At 38.4% G+C, this 23,521-nt stretch overlaps 1 protein-coding gene across 10 annotated transcripts in view; it reads right to left on the minus strand.

Annotated features, from left to right (window-relative positions):
• The window catches only part of Msp300 (Muscle-specific protein 300 kDa), a 480,743-nt gene that overhangs the window by 237,164 nt on the left and 220,058 nt on the right, over window positions 1–23,521 (minus strand). For all 10 annotated transcript variants that reach the window (XM_067767583.1, XM_067767586.1, XM_067767584.1 and 7 more), the window contains 4 exons: window positions 15,374–15,646; window positions 8,749–8,912; window positions 6,852–7,128; window positions 4,174–6,780 (listed from right to left, as the gene is read on the minus strand). In XM_067767583.1, coding sequence (XP_067623684.1) covers window positions 4,174–6,780; window positions 6,852–7,128; window positions 8,749–8,912; window positions 15,374–15,646 — 3,321 coding nt within the window. The remainder of the gene's footprint in view (window positions 1–4,173; window positions 6,781–6,851; window positions 7,129–8,748; window positions 8,913–15,373; window positions 15,647–23,521) is intronic.

Genomic DNA, 23,521 nt, shown 5'->3' on the forward strand with positions numbered 1-23,521 from the left:
TTGTCGAAATTATCGTATGTGTTCGAGAATAAATTGTTCCTGCCGACCTACTACGAGGTGGAACGGCACAAAAGCAATATACTAAGCCGCATAGTCGGGCCCTCACACCGTGAGCCATGTGCCTCCTTTAGTAAGATAGGCTTAACTTCGACAAAGACCTCAAATTATTTGACTGTTACTCAATCAAATTGAACTTTGACATACCCAATTCCCCAACTGCCCTCTTGAACTGGCTTCATATCACCGGCGAAAAACATTTGCTATGACTATCGTTAAACTAACTCAATGAGCAGTTATGAATGGACGAACCTGCCCGTGCGCATCTTGCGCAACCAATATAAAAGTCTCTTATCAAATATCAACAGAAATCAGCTGTTCTATTAACTTACAGCTTGCGATGCCATCTAGCGTATAATAGCAACTGCCGACAATCAACTAAAACTTACATTTTGCGCTGCCATCTAGCGTACAATACAGCTTGCGCTGCTATCTAGCGTACAATAGCAACTGCCGGCAATGCAGTGCAAATATTCACAATAGTGATATAGTACAAATAGATTTCTCTGTGTGCTCACAATCGTTTATTTTTATAAGTTTTTATTTACTTTCACTTGGCTGTTGTCTGTAATCAAATCTTGCTAGTTAAATTTGATACACTTCCCGGTGTCCGATTGAGCTGAAATTTTGCACACATGTATAACTCCGATGACAATACAATATGACTTTGCGAGAATTCGATAAATAAATAAATTAATTAATTTAATTATCGGTAAAGATTTGTGTTCACAAGGGAATAAAAGCCTAAGTCCTTTGTTTAGCGGCTCAAGAACGAGGTAACTTCGCTTTGTTTGTGTATGCAACGAACGTAGAAGTTAGGCTGTTATGGCTCAATGTTGCATACTTTTCTGCGCACTTGATTTTATTTTGCAGATTTAACCCACAGAGCAGAGATCTTCAATGAGTAGTAGTAAACTGAACGCGACATCGGCAAAGTCACAATAAAATATGATTTTAAGTTAGTTAGCACTGTTTGACACAATTTTATATGTGTTCTCTGTCAAAAATACTTCAACTAACTTATTCACATTTTATTCGATTATGAATATGCCCCAATATATGCGGATCATGATATAAAAAATCGTGTACTCAGTCAGGGCTATTTAAACGTAGCGATTCGTATCAGTAATTTGGTTGAGAGTCTTTTTCATCCTGACACGGCGTTAGCGTCGAACACAAAAGATCTGACAACCGAAGATGCTGATATCCGAAGTGAAGCCACTTGAGGCAAACACATATGATATGTTTTCTCGAAAATCTGTATATTCATATGTATCTATGTATGTATTTAACGTTTTGTTGTTGCAAGAACACGTGTACATGTGTATGCACATATATACAAATTCATTTGAATGCGTTGAACAAAGCATTGGGCGCATTCCAAAAGCACAACTGCTGGCGAAGTTGATTAGTGATAACTTCTTGGAACGCACAGTTGCAACTTTACGACAAATCAGTGAGCATAAAAATGTTCCACTCTATTCACTCAACGTTTTTATCGATTGGTTGTTGACAGTTGGCTCAACGTATCGTTTCAAAAGCACAATTTCATTCACTCAGCTGATAATGATTATTAGCACGATCAATTAATTGATGGAACAAAAAACAATGATCAGATTGATGTTAATAATATAATACACTCAGACATTAACAAAACAGGACGTCTTCCACAGAGAACTAGAAATATTTGTTGGTGCTAAAGTTATGTTCAGATCTAACGTTGACGTTGCTAAGGGACTTGTAAATGGAACAATAGGTCAAATTATATGACCATATTACAGACCTGCTCAACTATACCATAACGATATACCATCGGTTCGCGTAGACTTTGGTAACGATGGCGTTCACATAATACATAAATCAGTTCAATTTCCTTATAAATTTTATCACGGCACAGCTGAAAGAAGAATGCTCCCGATTGTCTTGTCGTGGGCTTCAACTGTGCACAAAATGCAGGGAACTACTGTAGATCATGCTGTTATTTATCTAGGCTGGAAATTATTTGCTGGTGGTCAAGCTTATGTGGCTTTAAGCCGAGTTAGGTCTTTAGCAGGTCTCCGAATCGAAGAACTTGACTGTTCAAAGATGACTTCGAAGAAACCTTGTAATGTTGATGCATTAAAAGAAATGGACAGGATGAGAAACGTTACAAATAACTAAGTAAAGATTACCTAACTAATTTAAACAATATTTTACCCTACTAAAAATTTAAAAAAATTGATATTTAAATTAAATTTAAGAAAAAAGCCTTTATTACTCGTTAATAAAACGAACTAAAAAGTAAAAAATTTAATTAAAGAAAAAAACTTTTTTAAAAATAAACTTTTATTATTGGTTAATAAAATTAACTAAAAAGTAAAAAATTAATTGACTGTAAAGAAATATAACACTTTATAAGTTCATTGTAGCATTTAACAATAATAAGGTTTCTTCGTCTGCGACAAAAAAAAGTCCATATTGTACATAATTATATATTTTTAACATTAAACCTTTACACCAAAATTATTAAATCTTACAGTTTATACCACAGTCCTAATTGTTCTAATAAAAGCGTGTTAAATTTTGATGGTATAATTATGAACATTTAGGACCTCCTTTTCTTGTTATCACAATGGCCGACGACGTAAAACTTTTTAAGTCATACGCGTCGGTTGAAGAACGTTCTGTACTCCAGGCGGATTTAAATCGTTTAGTTACTTGGTGTAATGCGAATTTTATGCCTCTCAACATAGAAAAATGTAAATTCATGTGTTTTTCACGTGGGAACATACAGCCAGCTTCCTACACAATAAATGGCCAAACTCTGGAAAGCGTTGATGTTTTTGTCGACTTGGGAGTTACAATGAATTGCAAACTTAGTTTCAACCCTCATATTAATGCCACAGTCAATAAAGCGAGAGGAGTTTTAGCATTTGTTACAAAAACCCTTTTGCATCATTGGTGAGGCCGATATTAGAATATGGATCGATAATTTGGAATCCGCGTTATCAAGTTCATGTGGATAGACTAGAATCAATTCAAAAACAGTTTTTACTTTTCGCCTTGAGAAATCTTCAATGGGACACTCCGTATAATCTTCCTCCTTACACTAATCGATTAAAACTAATAAATCTTCCTACACTTGCAAGTCGTAGAGAAATGCTAGGTGTACTATTTATGGCTAGACTTTTAAATGGATCGATTTCAAGCCCATTTCTTTTGAACGAAGTAAACTTGAATGTTCCATGCCGAGTTTCAAGGCATTATAAACCTATAATTCTTAAACAATGCAGAAGCAATTTCCAACTACACGAACCTTTTCTATGTTTGTGTGAAGATTATAACTCTCACTCGAGAATAATTAATGTTTCGGACTCGCTCTTTGCCATAAAAAAGACGGTTCTATCTTCTCTTAACAATTAAAAAATTATATTTATACTTTTAGTCTATTGTATTTTGTGAATCTATATTTCTCAGCTGATGAGTTTCTCTGTAGCTGAGCGGTTTAAATCTCGGCGCTTAAGAAGCCACTGCCTCTCAAAGACTCGGTAACAAAAAAATTATAAATAACACATAAATAAGAATTAGGATACACAAAAAAAAAACAGTATTAGCCTGTTTTCATCGGGCCACTTGAGGGCAGTACGCTGCCACAACGTCCAAGAAAACAAAAAAAAAAAAAATATGGAATTTTTTTGTCGCAGACGAAGAAGCTTAATTATCGTTAAAGGTTACAATGAACTTATAGTGTTATATTTCTTTACAGTCAATTTATTTTTTACTTTTTAGTTAATTTTATTAACCAATAACAAAGGCTTATTTTTAAAAAAGTTTTTTTTCTTTAATTTCATTAACAAATTATTTTAACAAAATATAGCTAAGCGAAAGCACTACGACCAAAATTGCCCAAAGCTCGCTAATAGCTCGAATCTCCATCTTTGCAACCAAAACTTTATTTATAGATTTGGATTCCAAATAAGAGCGAAAAAGGGACCGGTACATAATAACAGCAATTAGAAATAATATATATGATGTTTTCGCTGAGCATGTTTAAATGCTACTGCAACAACAACTACCGCCTACCCTCAAAAATCCACACTTCATATCACACAATGAACAAATATAAAACCAACTTACCTGGAAGACCACCTTCTCCTTCTCAAACTCCTCCATGTTGTTAACTTCATTTACAATATTCTTCAAACTCTTATCCACCACATTCATCCATTCGACCATCTCTTTGAATTTCTCATGATAACTATCCCATTGCGCCGGTATTTGTTGTAGTGTTTCGCGCATATCACCAATCTTGCCGGACAACTGCTGCCACTGTAATTTAGCATTATCATAAGCTTGATTCAAACTAGCATCAGCTGGTTTCTGATAGCCATAAGCTTGACTAATGCGATGCATATTTTGCAAATTCTGCTCTATACGCGGTATGGGATCTTGCTGTCTAAAGAATTGTTCGTTGCGATTGAGTATAGATTCGATATCTTCATTACGATTTAAAGCTTGCTGCTCTAAATGCAACTCCTTCTCGACCTCTTTTAGAGTCTGATAGAACGCTGATTCATCCAAACGGAATTCGAGTTTCATCAAATGCAATGGCGCTTGCGATAGCACCTGCTGCCATTTGCCTTGCAATTTTTCGACAGAGTCCACCACAGGTTTTTGCTCTGCCGCTGGTAAAGTTTTTAGCAAATCTTGTGCAGAGTCCACCAAATTGTGCATCCAACGTTCGTTAACATTTTCGAAGAAATATTTTTGTGTTTCAATGATTGTCTTTGATTCGATATGTTTTTCGATAAGCATCGTTTCGGCTTGCGTCAGCCATTCGCTTACAACACGTTCGTTTTCTGTGTAAGAATGCCAACCGCGTGAAGCGTCATTCAAACGTTGCTCCCATTGTTCGGCATTTTGTATGACATAATTGAAACGTTCGTTCATTTGCTGCATGTTGTGCGCTGTTTGTGAGGTGTCGATGTTATCATCGGCTGCAACTGATTTTAGCAAATTTTGGAATACCTTATTCTTGCTCTCCAACATCGAACGATAGTAGACAGTGCGCGAGAAGAAAGTTTTATGTTTGTTCAATTCTTCGCTTATTGCATCACGTCCACCGCTGAGTGAGTGTGTGCTTAGTAACGTCTCAGCATCATTCAACCATTGGTGTATCTCTTTTTGGCCCGCCTCCAATGATTCCTGTTGTATAAGCAACTGATGGAAGAGATGCAACTTGGCTGGTATTTGTGCGCGTATGCGCACCAGTGCCTCTTTCTCTTGCTTAAGTAATTTCATCATTTTATCTACCTCATCACGTGGCAGATCTTGTATGAGTCCTTGGAAATTGCGACTAATAGTTTTAAAGAGTTCTTCATTGTCATCGATCTCGCCAGCTAATTTTTGCAGCTCCTCACCATATTTCGTGATCTGTTGCGTATTACCCAACATTTGACGTTGTTCCAGCACTTGCTCGGCATGACGCAACCATTGTGATAACTTCTCAATGCCTGATTTGTATTCATTGCGCGCGCGTATTATATCACCAGCGTGCATGTATTGCTTGGTATTAGCAAAGAGACGCTCAAAACGTTCCGCAAGATTGTCATGTTTCTGGCGCAGCGTATTTGCAATGCCATCCTCACAGGAAGCAACCAAATAATTGGCGGCATTGGCGAGCGCGTCAAATTTGTCTTTCCATGTGCTCATGTTTTGAAAGTATACCAAACGTCCATCTTCCGTACTCGCCAACTTTGTTTCGGCTAAATTAAGCCATTGCTCACAAGTGGGCGCCAATTGATTCCATGTCTTCCAACAGCTTACCACTTCTTCGAGTGAGTTCTGACAGCATTTCAATTCCATAGAGACGCGCTTCCAGCGTTCCTCAGTGTCGTACATGAAACGATCGATATCTGCAATGTCTTTGCGTTCGACATTACCCTCGCGTTTATATTCGTCTACAACTTGTTGCATATCGATGAACGCCTTTTGGAACTCTTGAAATATTTTATTGCGTGACACGAAATTTTTATATTGCTCCAATTGTTGGCTAACTTTTTCCTCATAACCATATTTGCCCGTCCAACCTTTCATCTTGTTCTCAACCAAATTGAGGAAAGCAATCAAACAGCATTTATGTTCCAAGAACTTCAAACGTATTCTACGTTCGGCCGCTTTGGGCGCCACATCTTGTAAGCGTCGCTCCATATTGCGTAGCTGCTCGATTGGCACTTGTTGTACCAGCGTTGTACGTTTGGCATTCTCGAACATTGCCATAATACGTGGTAAATCGGCAAAGAATAATTTGTGCTCTTCCAGCTTTCTACTTATTACCGATGCTGTCTCCTCATTCATGGCGCTTGGTATTTCATTGTCCATTAGCAGCTTCTCAGCTTCAGCTAACCACTTGCCGACTACACCAAAATCACCCGGCAACTCTGAATCCAACAGCCACTGCCAATATTGCATTTGATATTGCAAACGTTGCCACAGCGCATTTATATCCTCCCAAAGGGGGCGTGGCACTTGCAGAAAACCACTTTGACTATCCATCAATTGTTTGAGGCGATTATAGACCGGCAAATGTGCGTCTATCTCCGATTGTGCGATTAAGTATTCAGCGTAGTCACGCGGGAATGAATTCGACATGACCATGGGCTCATATTCTGTGGTCTTCTCGACGAGGAAACGTCGCAGTTCATCGAGTTCCTGTTGTATATGTGATGTATCACGTGAGGCACCCTGTAATGGTAAAAAATACACAAAAGATTAGTGGGACAGTTCGTGGGAGTCCGATTTCTGTATAAACTCACTTTTGGTTCAGGGTACTTGTGCAAAAATTGCGCCACATATGTCATTATACTCTTCTCATCCGGTTTTGGTACATCCACATCTTCAGCATCCAGTAATTTAGCAATACCCAGCTTACTTTCTGCTACATCGAAGGCTGTTTCAAGACGATAACGATTGTTGGTCTTCTTCAAATCAGCCAAATTGACGAGATTGGCTTTAATGGCATCGATAAGAGCTAAGAAGGCGACGCCATCTCTCCAACTGGCACCGAAATCCTTCACCTCAATGCCTGCTTCCCTGTAAATTTTTGAAAGGATAATAAAAGAGATTAGAAAAATCAAACGAAAAAGATGAAGCGATACATGGGGAGAGAGAGAGAGAGAATTGTTGATGCATGAAGCAATAAAGAGTGAAAATGCTCCCCCTTATTAGTAAACAGATTAGGAAAAAGAACATGTTTATAAGGAAGTGAGGAATGTAAGGAACGAGGAGAAGAGAAATTAAAGGGGCACGTTCGGTATAACCAGAAGCAACGATTTACTTCTTCTCGAGTGAAACAAAATTTGTTTAAAATAAGGGCAATAACTCACTTCAGTAAGTGACATTAAGTCGGAAAGGAGTTCTTGCCTGAACAAGTGTTGGGCAACCGTTGGTCCCTATAGTCATGGCTAGTTGGTTGATGTGCTACACGTGCCCCGCCTTGTCCAACTAGCGCACGAGAAGCTATTTTGTTGTGCGTCCTCCTGGAAATATTCTCAAGACATTGTTTTTGTGACTGAGCAAAAAACTTCGAATAGTCCCGAGGTAGCATGCCTTGCGTAAGAGGCAAATTAAATTCACAGCCCCCAAGGTTTGAGGTTGAGATGCTAGTATCGGAGCGAAGCCATAACTAAAAGCCTTCGGGAGTGTTTTTGAAGATAACACAACAACGGTAGATAAGAATTTCAAAGTACAAAAATATTGGCGATTTCATAGAATCTCTTTTGGCCCCAGTTCCTGAAACCGTCGTTGAACGAAACCAGTAGGCGCTCCGTGTGTTGGACCATCTAGCAGTACCCTGTAGTTTTGGCTGTAATTCTGAAGATTTCTGTAGGCGATTGCACAGTTATCAAACCCTCAATATGCCTGGGGCCAGAAAGTGGGCGGAACATTGCTAAAGGAGGGCTGTAACGCTTCATTTGTTTAAGTCTGAATGGTAAACAATTTTATTTTATTTGCAGCTGCCTTCCTCATGCTACGATGCCGATAATAGTACGAGTGGAATCATGTTTCCTATGTATAGACCAATCACTTGTAGATTGCTAACAAGAGGCTGGGTAGTATGAATACCCTATGAGATAATTGAAACCGCAATCCGAATGATGAATGTTCCCAGAAAACTTTCGAGTTGTGCAGGAATGAAGCCATCGGGCTCGATATAATTAACAACCAAAATAACTTGGCTTCCCTGAAACATTCCTATAGAGTCAGCAGGGTGTAACTATAAGAATCAAGAGTAATGACACTCCTCTTATCGGTCAGCCAACCTTAACTTAAGCTGAAAATTTTACCGGAAGTTTGGAAGTCGTAAAGTCTACTAAAGAAGTTTTCTATTTTGAAAAAGATCCAACTTCAAAGGCGCTGTTGGCAGCTTATTGCAATACAACTTTCACTTAGTATTTTTAGGTTTTTTTAAGAGAAATGCAATTCATCTGGAGTGTGCTAGAGAAGTATTTAGCATGTATAAAAAAAGAGAAGGATATACTCGTAGATACTTGTCAGTGGTAAGAGAGTGGAATCATTACAGTGCGACAAAAAAAAATATATATCTAAAAATCAGTGTAAAGTAAGGTAAAAGCGATAAAGATAAGATGGAGAACATAACACTGATACAAAAAGAGAGCTTAAATAGGATTACCAATAAAAACTTGTACTTACTTTGGCAAGGCATTGGTAACCCAATTCAATAATGTCTTCCTAGCACCTTGTTTCCATTTTTCAGCCTTTTGATCGCTAGCGTTCTTGCCAACGCTATCCAGAGAACTAACCGAACCGCTAATACCATGACCCAAATATTCGAGGTTGATTCTGTTCTCTTCGATCTGTTGAAAAAAATTGAAAAATCAAATTAGGGAATCTTAAAGTACTCTATTTTAGTAAAAATAATACATACATAGAGGAATGGAAAATATGTAAAGTTAAGCTTATTCTACGCAAATATTAATATATGTAAACAAAATAAGATACCATTTCCAAACTTAGAATTTTTTTATTTCTGAAGTCATTTGCCAATCATGGGCTCAGCAAAGAATCTTACAACGTGGAATATACATAAGCTTTTCGGAACCAAATTGATGGAAGTGGTATCGGTAGTGATAGTGAGAGTAGAAGTGGGAGTGAGATTGGGAGTGGGAATAAGAGGAAGAGGAAAGGCAAGAGTAAGAGTAAGTGTAAGTGTAAGAGTAAGAGTAAGTATAAGAGTAAGAGCAAGATAAGAGTTGGATTAAAGTAAGAGTAAAGGTAAGAATAAAAATTATAGTAAGAGTAAGAGTAAGAAAAAGAGTAAGACTAAGAGTAAAAATAAGAGTAACAGTGAGAGTATGAATAAGAGTAAGAGTAAGAATGAAAGCAAGGGGAAGTATAAAAGTAAAAGTAATAGTAGGAGTAAGAGCAAGAGTAATAATAAGAGTAAGAGTAAGAATAAGAGTAAAAGTAAGAATAAAAATGAGATTAAGAGTAAAAGTAAGAGCAAGAGTAAGAATAAAAGTAACTCTTAGAATGAAATTAATAGCCAATCAGGGGCTCAGTAATGAATCTTACAATGATTTGGAAAATAAGCTTTTCAGGACCAATTTCATGGAAACGGTAGTGGAAGTGAGAGTAGTAGTGGTAGTGGGCATGAGAGCGGGGCTGGGAGTTAGAGTAAAAGTAACAGTAACAGTAAGAGGAAGAGTAATGGTAAGAGTAGGAGTAAGAGTAATAGTAAGATAAGACTGGGAGTAAAAGTAAGAGTAAAGGTAAGAATAAAAATAAGAGTAAGAGTAAGAGTAAGAGCAAAAGTAAGAGTAAGAGCAAAAATGATAGTAAGAGTAAGATTGAAGGCAAGAGTAAACATAAAAGTAAAAGTAAGAGTAGGAGTAAGAGTAAGAGCAAGAGTAAGAATAAGAGTAAGAGTAAAAGGAGGATTTAAAGTAAGAATAACTAGTAAGGAAGGCTAAGTTCGGGTGTAATCCAACATAACATACTCAGCTGAGAGCTTTGGAGACAAATGTTGGAGTTGAATGTTGACATAATTTACTTACATATATACTGTAAAGATATTCAATTTTTTGTTAAAATTTGACTTAAAATTTTTTTTTAGAAAGTGGGCGTTTTCGTGGTCCGCTTTTTTTAATTTTTATTTAGAATACATACTGTAATAGCAGTAACGTTCCTGCCAAATTTCATCATGATATCTTCAACGACTGCCAAAATACAGCTTGCAAAACTTTTAAATTAAATTAATTATTAAGAGTGGGCCGTGCCACGCCAATTGTCCAAAATTTTACTAATTTTCTATTCTGCGTCATAAGGTCAACCCCTACCTATCAAGTTTCATCGCTTTATCCATCTTTGGTAATGAACTATCGCACTTTTTCGGTTTTTCGTAATTTTCGATAGTCCGATTTCGTTCATTTTAAATAGCGTTATGAGATGAGTGACCAGGAACTTACATACCAAATTTCATTAAGATACCTCAAAATTTACTCAGTTTATCGTGTTCACGGACAGACGGACGGACGGACATGGCGAAATGAATTTCTTTTTTCGCCCAGATCATTTTGATACATAGAAGTCTATATCTATCTCGATTAGTTTAGGCCGTTATGCGAACAAAATTAATATACTCTGTGAGCTCTGCTCAGCTGAGTATAAAAATCAAGCAGATTAAGCGGAAAAACGAGAGGGGCATAGGGTAATAGATAAGGGCAAGCAAGAATGAGAATGAAATTCAAATTACGAGAAGGGCCAAGTTTTATATGAAAAAAAGTATCTGGGAAAATCACATTTTACAAAATTTGATTCTTCGACTGCGAAAAGCACAATAAAAATCGATAAATACATAAACTACAAAATATAAATTTCGAAATACATACATATATTTATAAAGATAATTGGGTGTACGAAATGTGCAGTATGTATGTTAGTTTATATGAACTTGTTAAATACAAAAAACTCATAAGTTCGAAAATTATGTATAAAAATTAATTTGTTCAATTTTAAAATGATCATACAAAAATTACATAAAAGTGTTATAGCCATTAACAACTACATTCACAAATTACCTGTGGAGCATAATTGATTACTACAACTAATTTTTTCCGTCGCTTCTTATGAAGCTATGATTTTAGCACAAAATAAGCAACAACAACAAATAAAATGTTTCAAAATCATTCGAACAGACGTTCGATTTCAAAAATTAGCACAAAAGAGACAGAAAGGAAAGAAATACACAAATATTTTTTTTTATTTTGCAACGTTATTACAGTTATCGTACAAGCATTTACATTATTAGTTAAAACTTAATAGAAGTGAAAGTACAAATACTTATACTGTGTAATGTGCTGTTTGTATGTACATTAGACTGTTTTCAAAAACGACTTTCTTTTGATACCAAACTAATTTTTGTCCAATGATTTCCCATCAAAGTCGCTTATGACTGTTTAAAACAGGGCTTGCCCTTAAAGAAGATGCTGTGAAAAATCAATGTCGCCATAGTAGACAAATGAGCTGAGTCTTCTTAGAAGACGAGTAAAAGAAATGTTCAAGCTAGAAAAGGTCGTGGAAAGCGAACCATGCCGGGAGGAGTATGGAGATCTCTTGAGGATCTACAAACGCGAAATTTGCAGGGCGAAGAGTTTCATGAGAAAATGTCTATGCGGACATCGAGTGCTCCAGCGAAATAGCGTGGTTGAAGAAATGTTGTCCAGGGACTAATAAATAAAGATACCGAAAATCGTCACATAGTAGTGAAGTGTCCCTTGAGGCACTTTTCGATACATATTTCCCATTGGCAGATGATTCAGAATAGCCAGCAGAAAACACTTACACTTCGATTACAGCGCGAGTAGTGCCGGGCTTGGTGAGCGATATTAAGGTCGAACCCCTTACCTCCTAAATATTCTAGATAGACTACTAGATAGCTACAACAGGCGATCGGCAAATCCAACACTAATGTCCAACAGCCAACATGCTTATTCTAAGTCCATAGAGACAGCTCTACACGCTTTCACCTCAAGGATAGAGAAAGAAGAATTGCCTTCAAAGAATCCACGCTTGGCAATTTTCTCGACATGGAAGGGGCTTTAACGGAGTTCTTCCAACAGCGGATATGAGCTCTCTAGGTTAGCTGAGGGTGGAAGACCCTCTAGTGGAACTCGTTGAGCACCATCTAAAAAGGAGAACTATTATTTCCGAAATAGGCAACTCTTCACTAACAAGGTATTCCAGCAAAGGAACCCCCCAAGGGGACGCTCTTGCTGTGAAATCTTTGTTATCTAGGCTGCAGTCTACCGGCTGTCAGGTCATTGCATTTGCTGATGACATAGCCCTGACGGCTACTGGCAAACATCTTCAGGTGCTTGGCGAAATTTTGCAAAATGCACTGAATCTAACAAAGACTTGGTCTACGGAATCTGCACTTGTTGACCTCCCACCCCCTAGATACATTAGGAACTTGGAGTCACCAGAGCCTCGGCAGCTAAAGAAACTAGATTCGCCACGGGTAGGTGAGGTTGACAATTGGGTGGGAGAAGATATATATCCCATCGATTAGATTGGCAGCGAAATGTTGTGGAATGCTCCAGAAAACCCACAATAGCGCTCTACACGTATAGGTTGACAATTGGAAAAAGGTGGGGTCTTCAGCCTCACATTGCACATTGCATCTACACGGCAGTGGTGCGAACCATACTCTTCTACGCACTCACCTTATGGTGGACGGCACTCAATATCGAAGCTAGAGCAAAGCAACAAAAGTGCAGCGAATGGCGGCTATGCTTACTTGTGGTGTCCTACCGTCCACTCCCACCTAAGCTTTTGAGATCATACTATTTCGTCTCCCTACTGACTTTTATGGGAAATATTCTGACACCTATAACACGGCTAGGCTCAACGCAATCGAACCTTGGAGGGACTGCCGGTTTTGACATCCTCAGATCCTGAAGCATGACCCTAATATATTCTTAAAGCTAGGTCACACAATTCCGTTCCCTTGCTGGGACAAACAATTTTCCACAAAGATCCCAGAGAGGAGTGAGTGGGCAACAAACCTCCGTCTTCACCAGCTTGCAAACAATCACCAATGCTGCATGGGCGAATCCTCCTCTGAATACTTGCAAGCACTGGTTGCGATTTCAGTTCACAGAACAAGCTGACGCGAGTTGGGCCATGGAATCAACATGTAGTGTCCAGGCAAATCTGGCCCATGCTGGACGAAAAGAGATCGCAAACGTTCATTCTTATGACGCGCCTTTCTATTAGCCCATTAGTGGGTCTGCACAAAAATGACTTCTGTCGCAGCTGCGAGGAAGAAATATGTAGAAAGCATACAGCATTATCTATGCCATTGTCCCGCCCTGTCGAAGACCAGGCACCCATGTCTCCACAGACACTTCTTTGGGTACATTTCGGAGCTAGAATCCGCAAATGTAAAAGCTCCATATTAGGTTTAGCTTTATTGATGTATGAACCACATTCTACAGAAAGGAAACAATGACCCCTTCGTGGTATCACAATGGGCCACAATGTTCTACGTGAGTCTCCGCTTGGGCAGCGATGGCGGCCACTTTAATTGGTACAAATAAAACTCGATCCCATACCTTCATCTTTCATTGTATTAGCGAACTTGACTGAAGCATTCAACAGATACAATTTCTCTCGGAGCTAAAGCGCAAATACATATACATATAGTGACTTAGGGTCCCTGCTAGAATTCGTGAGGCAAACTTTAGTTAGTCACAAGTTTTTTAGTAAATATACTAGCAGACCCGGCAGACGTTGTTCTGCCCTAAATTTGGTCTATCTGCATACATTTTACTAAGATTTTTCCGTATAACTCTGCCTTCACCCCTCTAAACTTTTCCTAATCTTTACATTCACTCCTTCCTCCGTATTTTTCGCTTCATCTATCTCCATCTTCGTCTCATTCTATATCTATCTCTTTCTCAGTCTCCTCCTTCTCGCTTTTCTCTTCTCTCAAGTTTTTCTCATTCTTCTTTATATATTATTGCCAGTCCCAGAGGGTGGTATGTATTTTGTTTAAGTCCCATTCCGAGTCTCAGTCCCAGTCCCAGTCCTAGTCCTAATCCCAGCCCCAGTCCTAATCCCAGTCCCAGTCCTTCTCTGGTCTACTTCCCGGAAAAAAGCATCGTAAATACTAATATACGCAAATTTATATACCAAATTTCAGGCAAATCGAATAGGCCGTATGTAAATAGGTATGGGGGTATTATTAATTCATGTCTTTATTTCGGCTTCGCATGCATATTTATCAGTTTTGTCAGGTTGATGCGACTAAATCGAATATCAGAATGAATATTACTTTAAAGCTCTCAGCAACAGCTTTCATATGATATCCATAATACACACACATTCTAGGGGTATACGGGTCCATGTTTTGGCCTATATCTCGAGACCCTAGTCACCCAGCTGTGTAAAACTTACTCTATACTAAAGCACACATCAACAGCTTCAATTTGATACCCGTAATTTAAAAACACATTCTTGGGGTATCCGATTCCATGTTTTGGCCTATATCTCGAGACCCTAGTCACCCAGCTGTGTAAAACTTACTCTGTACTAAAGCATACAGCAACAGCTGCAATTTGATACCCATAATGTAAAAACACATTCTAGGTGTATCCGGGTCCACGTTTTGGCCTATATCTCGAGACCCTAGTCACCAATAGGTATGAAAACTACCCTGTACTAAAGCACTCATCAGCAGCCTCAATTTGATACCCATAATGTAAAAACACTATCTAGGCGTTCACGGGCTCACGTTTTGGCCTATATCTCGAGACCCTAGTCAACCAGGGGTATGGAAATTACCCTATACTAAAGCACTCATCAACAGCTTTCATTTGATAGCCATAAACACATTCTAGAGGTACCCGGGTCCACGTTTTGGCCTATATCTCGAGACCCTAGTCACCCAGGGGGATGAGGATTACCCTCTACTAAAGCACTCATCAACAGCTTTCAATTGATATCCATATTCTATAAACACATTCTAGGGGCACCCGATTCCACGTTTTGGTCTATATCTCGAGACCCTGTGCGTCGATCCTGAATTTTCTTTGCTATAAACCTCACGGAGCCCTAGACCTTTCCAACGAATGGAAAGCCGTGGAAATCGGTTCGTGCGTTCTGGGGTTATAGCGTCAGGAAGAAACCCCGACTTATTTTTATATTATAGATTACGGGTGCTTTTATAGAGTGACTTAAAAGTAGATATAAGTAAATTACTTTTCAGATTTATTACTGCTTACTTAAGTAACGTTCATACCATCCGTAAACTTACCTGGAAATACAATATGATGGTCCATATCAGACCCAGCACAACTGGTGGTCTCCCATCCACCAAATCTGCCGGATTAATATTCACCAATTTGATACGTTTACTGGCTAAAAATTGTAAGGCTGTATTGGCATTGCTAAGAAAATGTGGACGTCTTAGAACGCGCCCCTTTTCAACGGGTAGACGTTCACCGGATAGCACTTCTAGAAGTGCAATTAGTTTGGTACCGTCGCGTAAATCGTTGATTAAATCGTCAACACGAAGCGGTGGAACACGCTGCAATGAAAAGAAAGAAATATAAATGAACAAAGGTGAGTACAAAAACATTACAATTAGCGAATTAAAATATTTCAATGAACTTTAGCCCATTGTTGTAGTGATTTCATACGGAATCTTTACATTCATAGCTTTAGCGAAAAGTATTACGAAATTGCAAACTTGAACGGCATTCTTCGCCAAACAAACATAATGAGATAATAACGATTAAAAGTGTTTGTGACTGAACGATATGAAATTTTAGAATATGTAGGACTTTGTAAGGATATGAATGAATATACAAGTAAACTAAGGATTTTCGGGATTTCGGAAGTGCTTTCGGGATCTCCTTCAGGCTATTGAATTTTTCGAGAAGAGAAGGCAGCATTAAGGCTCAGAACTATTTTGTAACCAGACCAGCTAGTTATGAGCATGTCTGCGAGAATGTACTAAGGTTTCCTTAAATCCCACAATAATACCGATTTGTTTCTTTTGACACCGAACAACAAATAAATCGATCAAAAATCAGGGCCGAGTCGAGTTATACAATCCTTGATCGAATCGGATGAAAATGATATCCAATCCGTTGTTGTAGCGATAAGGACACTCCCCGAAATCCTTGGAGAGCGTTATCGATATTGATGGTCCTTTGCCGGATGCAGATCCGGTACGTTCCGGTAACAAGCACCATTAAGGCACCAGCCCGACCATCTCGGAACCGATGTAGTATGATCACATGAAACCTTCAAAGCCATACCGCCCTCCCACCCCCTAGATCCATGAGGAACTTGGGGTCGCCAGAGCCTCAACTGTTAAAGTAACAGGGCTCGCATTGGGTAGGTTAGGTTAACAATTGGATTGGAGAAGCTATATATGTTGCGCTGGCAACACCTTGAAAGTGTTGCGCTACACAATCCCTTGAATAAATTTGGTATTTTAGTCGCCTTTTCCGACAGGCATACCTGCCGCGGTTATATTCTAAGCCCCCTAACCCGCTGGGGGATCCGAACCGTGATCGTAAGTGACGATACGGCTCTAGGACAGCATGCGTTGATTTGTGTTGGGCTCGCTATGCTAACTCGTCAGTCAAAGTATACGACACGAAAATCGGGGGACGCTGCTGGACCGCCAATTATTGTTAATATTTGGATGGGGTAATATATTTGCTTAATCACATTGTTGTAAAGTTTATGAAGTTGTTGTTGTATGGCCCCGTGAGCTAAAGTTTTTGGGAATACGAAAAAAAGGCAAACATTTATATATAGATGTCCGAATGATATGCTGTTCTGTTCTTAAGCACCAAAATACTTTTCTGCTTCGGCTTTGGACATATTTTCGGCTTCAGGTTTGACTTCTTTCACAACCGAAGGACATATTACATACTACCGTCAGAAAGGGACTGCGCATTTATTGCTGTCCAACAGAACTTTCTATCCGAGAGCGATAGATGTTTTGTCGGACTTTAAAATGGATGACACCAAAAAGATAATTAGGTCTGAAAAGCGTTACAAAACCGAACTGGCAATACGTAGGATACTTCCAGGCGCTACACCAGGAACACACACTCATATGGTACCGATATCTCGATTACACTAGAGGCATCGGAACGAGAATCTTCGGCCCCAGAATCAAGGTGTCCTCACCACTCGGAAAATATCCGAGCATTTTACAAGCCGGGGTTTTCGGCATCATTCGGTGTGCTGACACAACGAGGCTACACAAGGGAAAGTATCGTTTTACTCAGCGGCAGTCAAGGTCATCAGCAGTCCTTACGTGCGTGGAGAGGTTGTGAATCATTAGGGTCTAATAACACGATTTCATTAGACTGGGCATCGAGCCACAACAAGCGGATGGGCTGACCAAAAAGGCAGTGGCAGGTCCATCATGACGATTCAGTTCACACACAATAAGCTCAAGCTGGAAAAAGCCTGTCTCAGAGAACAGCTCTCACTTCTAGAATTGCGACAGGAATAATCATTAATATAAGGATACAACATAATGCATTTTAAAGGCATGATTAGCCTGCCAGAAACACCTAAGAATTTTAACAAGTATGTGGTCTAATAGGCTCTGTCGATTTTGCGTCAAAATCCGAAACACATCCTTCTCGAATGCGATGCCGTTGCGAGAAGAAGACTAAAGAGTCTTGGATCGCTAAAACTAGAAAGCAGCCATATGCGCTACCTAAAGCCGAGCACCATTCTGGATTCCCTCACAAAACTTAGCTTGGACGAAGTGCTGTGAAGAAACATTACATTAACAGCAAAACCAAGATCTGATTAGAAATCATACGGAGACAAGAAGTACTACTTTGGACTGAGTAGGCAACTGAAAAGTAAACAAAACTAATATAAATATAGTTTAAACAAGTAAGGAAGGCTAAGTTCAGGTGTAACCGAACATTACATACGCAGCTGAGAGCTTTGGAGACAAAATAAGGGCAAATCACCATTTAGGAAAATGAACTTAGGGTAGCCCTGGAATGTGTTTGTATGACATGGGTATAAAATGGAAGATATTAAAGAGTATTTTAAAAGGGAGTGGGCCATAGTTCTATAGGTGGACGCCATTTCGGGATATCGCCATAAAGGTTGACCAGGGGTGACTACAGAATGTGTTTGTACGATATGGGTATCAAATGAAAGGTGGTAATGAGCATTTTAAAAGGGAGTGATCCTTAGTCCTACAACTAGGTGGACGCCTTTTCGAGATTTCGCCATTAAGGTGGACCAGGGGTGACTCTAGAATGTGTTTGTACGTTATGTGTACATTAAAGGTATTAATGAGGGTTATAAAAGGGAGTGGCCCTTAGTTGTTTATTTGAAGGCGTTTTCGAGATATCGAACAAAATGTGCACCAGGGTGACCTAGAACATCATCTGTTGGGTACCGCTAATTTATTTATATATGTAATACCACGTTAAACAGTTATCCTGCCAAGATTCCAAGGGCTTTTTGTTTCGCTCTGCATAACTTTTTTCATTTTCTTCTACTTAATATGGTAGGCGGCACATCCATTTTACAAAGTTTTTCCTAAAGTTACACCAAGATAAAGTGAGTTCAGATAAGTGCGTGAACTAAGTTTAGTGAAGATATATCGATTTTTGCTCAAGTTATCATGTTAACGGCCAAGCGGAAGGACAGGCGGTCGACTGTGTATAAAAACTGGGCATGGCTTCAACCGATTTCGTCCATTTTCACAGAAAACAGTTATCTTCATAGAATCTATGCCCCAACCAAATTTCACAAGGAGTGGTAAATTTTTGTTCGACTTATGGCATTAAAAGTATTCTAGACGAATTAAATGAAAAAGGGCGGAGCCACGCCCATTTTGAAATTTTATTTTATTTTTGTATTTTGTTGCACCATATCATTACTGGAATTGAATGTTGGCATAATTTACTTATATATTGTAAAGATATCAAATTTTTTGTTAAAATTTGATTTAAAAAAATTTTTTTTTAAGTGGGCGTGTTCGACATCCGATTTTGCTAATTTCTATTTAGCACACAAATAGTGATAGGAATAACGTTTCTGCCAAATTTCACCATGATATCTTCAACGACTGCCAAATTACAGCTTGCAAAACTTTTAAATTACCTTATGTTAAAAGTGGGCGTTGCCACGCCCATTGTCCAAAATTTTACTAGTTTTCTATTTTGCGTCATAAGGTGAACCCACCTACCATGTTTCATCGTTTTATCCGTCTTTGGTAATGAGTTATCGCACTTTTTCTGTTTTTCGAAATTTTCGATATCGAAAAAGTGCGCGTGGTTGCCGTCCGATTTCGTTCATTTTAAATAGCGATCTGAGATGAGCGCCCAGGAACCCACATACCAAATTTCATCAAGATACCTCAAAATTTCCTCAAGTTATCGTGTTTACGGACGGACGGACGGACATGACTAAATGAATTTCTTTTTCGCCCAGATTAAGTCGAGAAAAGAGAGAGATGGCTCTTGGAGTGTTCAAGGGAAAAGTTGTCCAGAAGATTGGTGCTATCTGTGATGGCGAAGGCAAATATCGAAGGAGGTATAACGTTGAGCTGTTGATTCACTAAATAATACATATTTATAACTGAACTACTAGCAACAAAAAAAGCATAAAACGCAATAATCCCGAAATTTCGAGATCTACATCCCTAAGAACTACCATCGTTACAATGAAAGGGTGAAGTATGCAAATGACATGACGTAAGAAACATTACGCAACATTCTTCATGAAGTATGACTAGTAAAGTGATGACGTGACCAGCAAAAGTTACAACAAAGTGAGAACAAAGTTCAAAGGAATTTCACTACAAAAATAGGTGAGTTTAAATTGAATATAATTTAAGTTCACTGACTAAACTCAAACCATAACTTATAACGCATAGTTTTGTTGACTTAATCACGCTAGACTAACTTTATTAATTCTAATCAAAATTGTTTAAGGCAGAATAATTTTTTTTTTTTTTTTTAATTTTTATATACCCGGCAAATCAATAAAACGAAGATTTGATGCAATGAAATGAATGCCTAGTATGTGTGTGATTAAAAGTCATGAAAAAAACTACAACAAAAACTTCCACTAGACCCTATTCAATGAGATAAGCGAGGTGGCGCCGCTCACCTTGAACTCATCTATAAACAAATTGTAAAGAGTCACAAAAAGATTTCAAATTTTTTTTTTGGACTCAGTTTGCACATTAATTTTGTTTATGAGCGCATGCGTAATTGAAAAGTTCAAACAAATAACCGCACAGTTCAAGCTTTTGTAAACACCTATTTAGATATGAATCAAACGGCACGTTTGTACCTTTACCACTCAGAGACGGATTACTTATTAGACAGCTAAGGTAATTGGCCAGGGGCGCCACGCTTCAAGGGACAAAGATACCGCGTTGAGTAAGAAATATTTCAAAAAGTTTGAAGAAATGCACACTTATTTTATATAATACTAGCCAAACGAACAAAAACGAAGAGAAACTGGAAAATACAGGGTAAGTGCGCCATTAACCGAGACCTTTACTTTAGAAAACCGGTACTGAAATGGAATTTTTTAAAGATAAGCCATATATTGCCACACTTGCATAACAGCCCCATCATATCAGATTTTGGATGTAGCATCGTGTGCTAAGAGATGAGCAGATTGCATGTATTTGGATGGAGAGCGACAAATGGCGCATCACCAGCGCCATATGAAATGAAAAAGAGTTTGTTGTAAACAAAGTATAAGAAGAAGAATTTGACATGTGTTTTAGCTATGACTGCTTTCAAACTTTGTAAGTGTAGTTATTTTTTCCCACTCGTTGGTATTTTTCTAACATTTTTCGCAATTAAAAGCTGCATTTTAACAAATGAATGAGACAAAATATGTTAGCAAGTATTTTTCTAGTATAGTGGAAATGTTTACAACAGACCTTCGAGACATTTTTTATGTGAATAGGCAAGTATAAGTTTCAACTGCTAAGTCTGAAGTTCTTTTATATTTACAAACCCAACATCTTGCGCGATTGTGACGAAGTTTGCTTTTTGCTTCAAAACTCATGAACATGAGAAATTTCATTGTGACGCGGCCATAAATAGCACTTTACTTAGTCACAAGATTTGAATAATTGAAATTAAACACCAGTGTTCCATGTTCCATGCGGAATGAGGATGCTGCATAGGGTAGTGACGTTAACTGGCTGGCGGATCTATGCTTATGGTACCATTTCGATAGTTCTGCCACTCGATACCAATGTTTTCTACTCTATTAATTTATACGATATATTTAAGGAAAGAAGTATACTAACCATGTGATACACGGTGTTGGGGGAAGAAATCTTTCGGAACTTAAAAATCATGAGATCATTTATAATGTAACAAAAAATGTCTGTCCCCCATGGATCCAAAAGAACTATTTTTATGAATTTGTTGAAATAATCCAATCTGAAAGATTAAGGCTGAGAGCATAATGCTCAAGCTTTAAACTGTGAAAACTCGTACAACTTTCTATAAGAAGTAATATGCATAGCTTACAGCATCCTTGAAAATCGTTTATTATTTATTTATGTAATGTGATGTAAATAAGAGTTCTTTATGGATTCGGTATTCCAAACTACAATATTTTGCCTACTGTGCGTGCAATATCAGGCTATCTCGTGTGTCGCTTCGAAAACGCCTGATCTAAGTTAACTTTTGAAAACGCCATAATTCAGATTTTTTTTGAAGACACTCAAAACATTCCTCAGGCATGGAAAATGGTGGTGGGATAAAATAAAGTCAACGGACATGACATCAGTTCACCTTATGGCAATAAAGTCAATGGACTTTGTGACCTTTTTGAATTTGACCTAGTGACCATTTAGGAAAATTTTTTCTAATGGCAAAGAGAAAAAACTTGCGGAGTTTAGTTAAAAGCGTTCTTATATCAAAGAAATCATCCAACGACAATTTCTGTAATTAACAGAATGGCCAACATCTCAGTATCTTTGACGTTGTAACCACTTTAAATTTTACGTTATGCTTTTTCCCTTGACCTAATGGCAATGCTAAGAGCTCAAAAGTTCAGTTGAACTTATGTTCGTTGACCTTATGTCACCTCAGCGAAAAATCCACACAAATCAACCCAATTTTCGGAGGGGCGACATAAAGTCAGCGGTCATAAGTACAACGTATCATATGACCACTTTAAATGGACTTTTTAAATGGTACTAATTGGCCATTTAAGAAATTTCGGTTTGAGCTTATGACCATTTCAAGAAAAAACGTCATAACCATAATTTTACTGTATTGAGACAAGCACAAAAACAAAAAAGCTAAGCAAGACGAATAAGGTGTTTAATTGAATGTTTCTTCTTATTTTAAAGGACCGGGCCTCTTTTGAACACGCTTATATTAGCTTCAGTTGTACGTTTGTAACTCTCTAGGGTAGGCGCGTAAAGAGACCCATCTAGCGGCAATTATTTAAGAAGGCAGTGGTTAAATAACTCGCTACAAAACGAGTTGTGCCTAATAGCGGAGACACGAACTTCTGTGCTACGGCGTGTTGTTTAGTTTTTAGGAAAATACGTGTCGTATACTTTTTCTACAAAACCCATTTATGAACCTATTCGAATTCCAAAAATTCCATATCTTTAGATCTGGCAACTTCTACACTCAAATTATTTGTACAAATTTTATTGCCCGCCAATTAAGTTTTACGATCCGTGATCGAAACTCATTTTTTAAATAACAATAGCTCTGAAGTGGTGAATCAGATTAATGACATATGTGAACTAGCAACAACGAGTACTCGTTAGATCTATAACTTATTATAATTTTAAGAAATATCTTGACATTTGCAGTGTTGTCTTTTGAGTGAAAACGGTTTTCAGTCACTCGTCGTTAAATGTAATTCAGGGCTTGGCCTGCAAGTCGTGTTGCTCGGTCTTCGCACAAGTTTCAAAGACGACATTAAAGCCAGCACAGCAGAAATGCTTTACGGAACAACACTCCGGTTACCAGGGGCACTCTTCATCGACGTCGGAATGAGGCCTGAGCCACAACATTTTGTCGAAGAATTTCGAAACTTCATGCGTACAGTCCGCCCATCACTTACCGCGCATCACAATAGATCTTGAGCATTAAACATTCTAGTCTTCATAGTTGTACTCATGTGTTCGTACGAGTAGACGAAGTAAAAAAAACACTTGAACAACCGTATCGAGGTCCATATGAAGTGCTCCAGCGCATATCGGGCTATGTATTCAAGATTGACGTCGAGGGTAAGGCAACCACAGAATCAACAGAAAGGCTTAAGCCTACATTTATTGAAGCACAAAATCAGAATACGAATGGCACAAGTAACTCAACCGTAGTGCCATCAACGAGCAACCCCAGGAGTCCAAATGTACCGCGCACATACTCCAGAAGTCGGCAGTGCAACAATCCGT

Source organism: Eurosta solidaginis, chromosome 2, assembly GCF_040869045.1.
Source record: "Eurosta solidaginis isolate ZX-2024a chromosome 2, ASM4086904v1, whole genome shotgun sequence".
Lineage (NCBI taxonomy): Eukaryota > Metazoa > Arthropoda > Insecta > Diptera > Tephritidae > Eurosta > Eurosta solidaginis.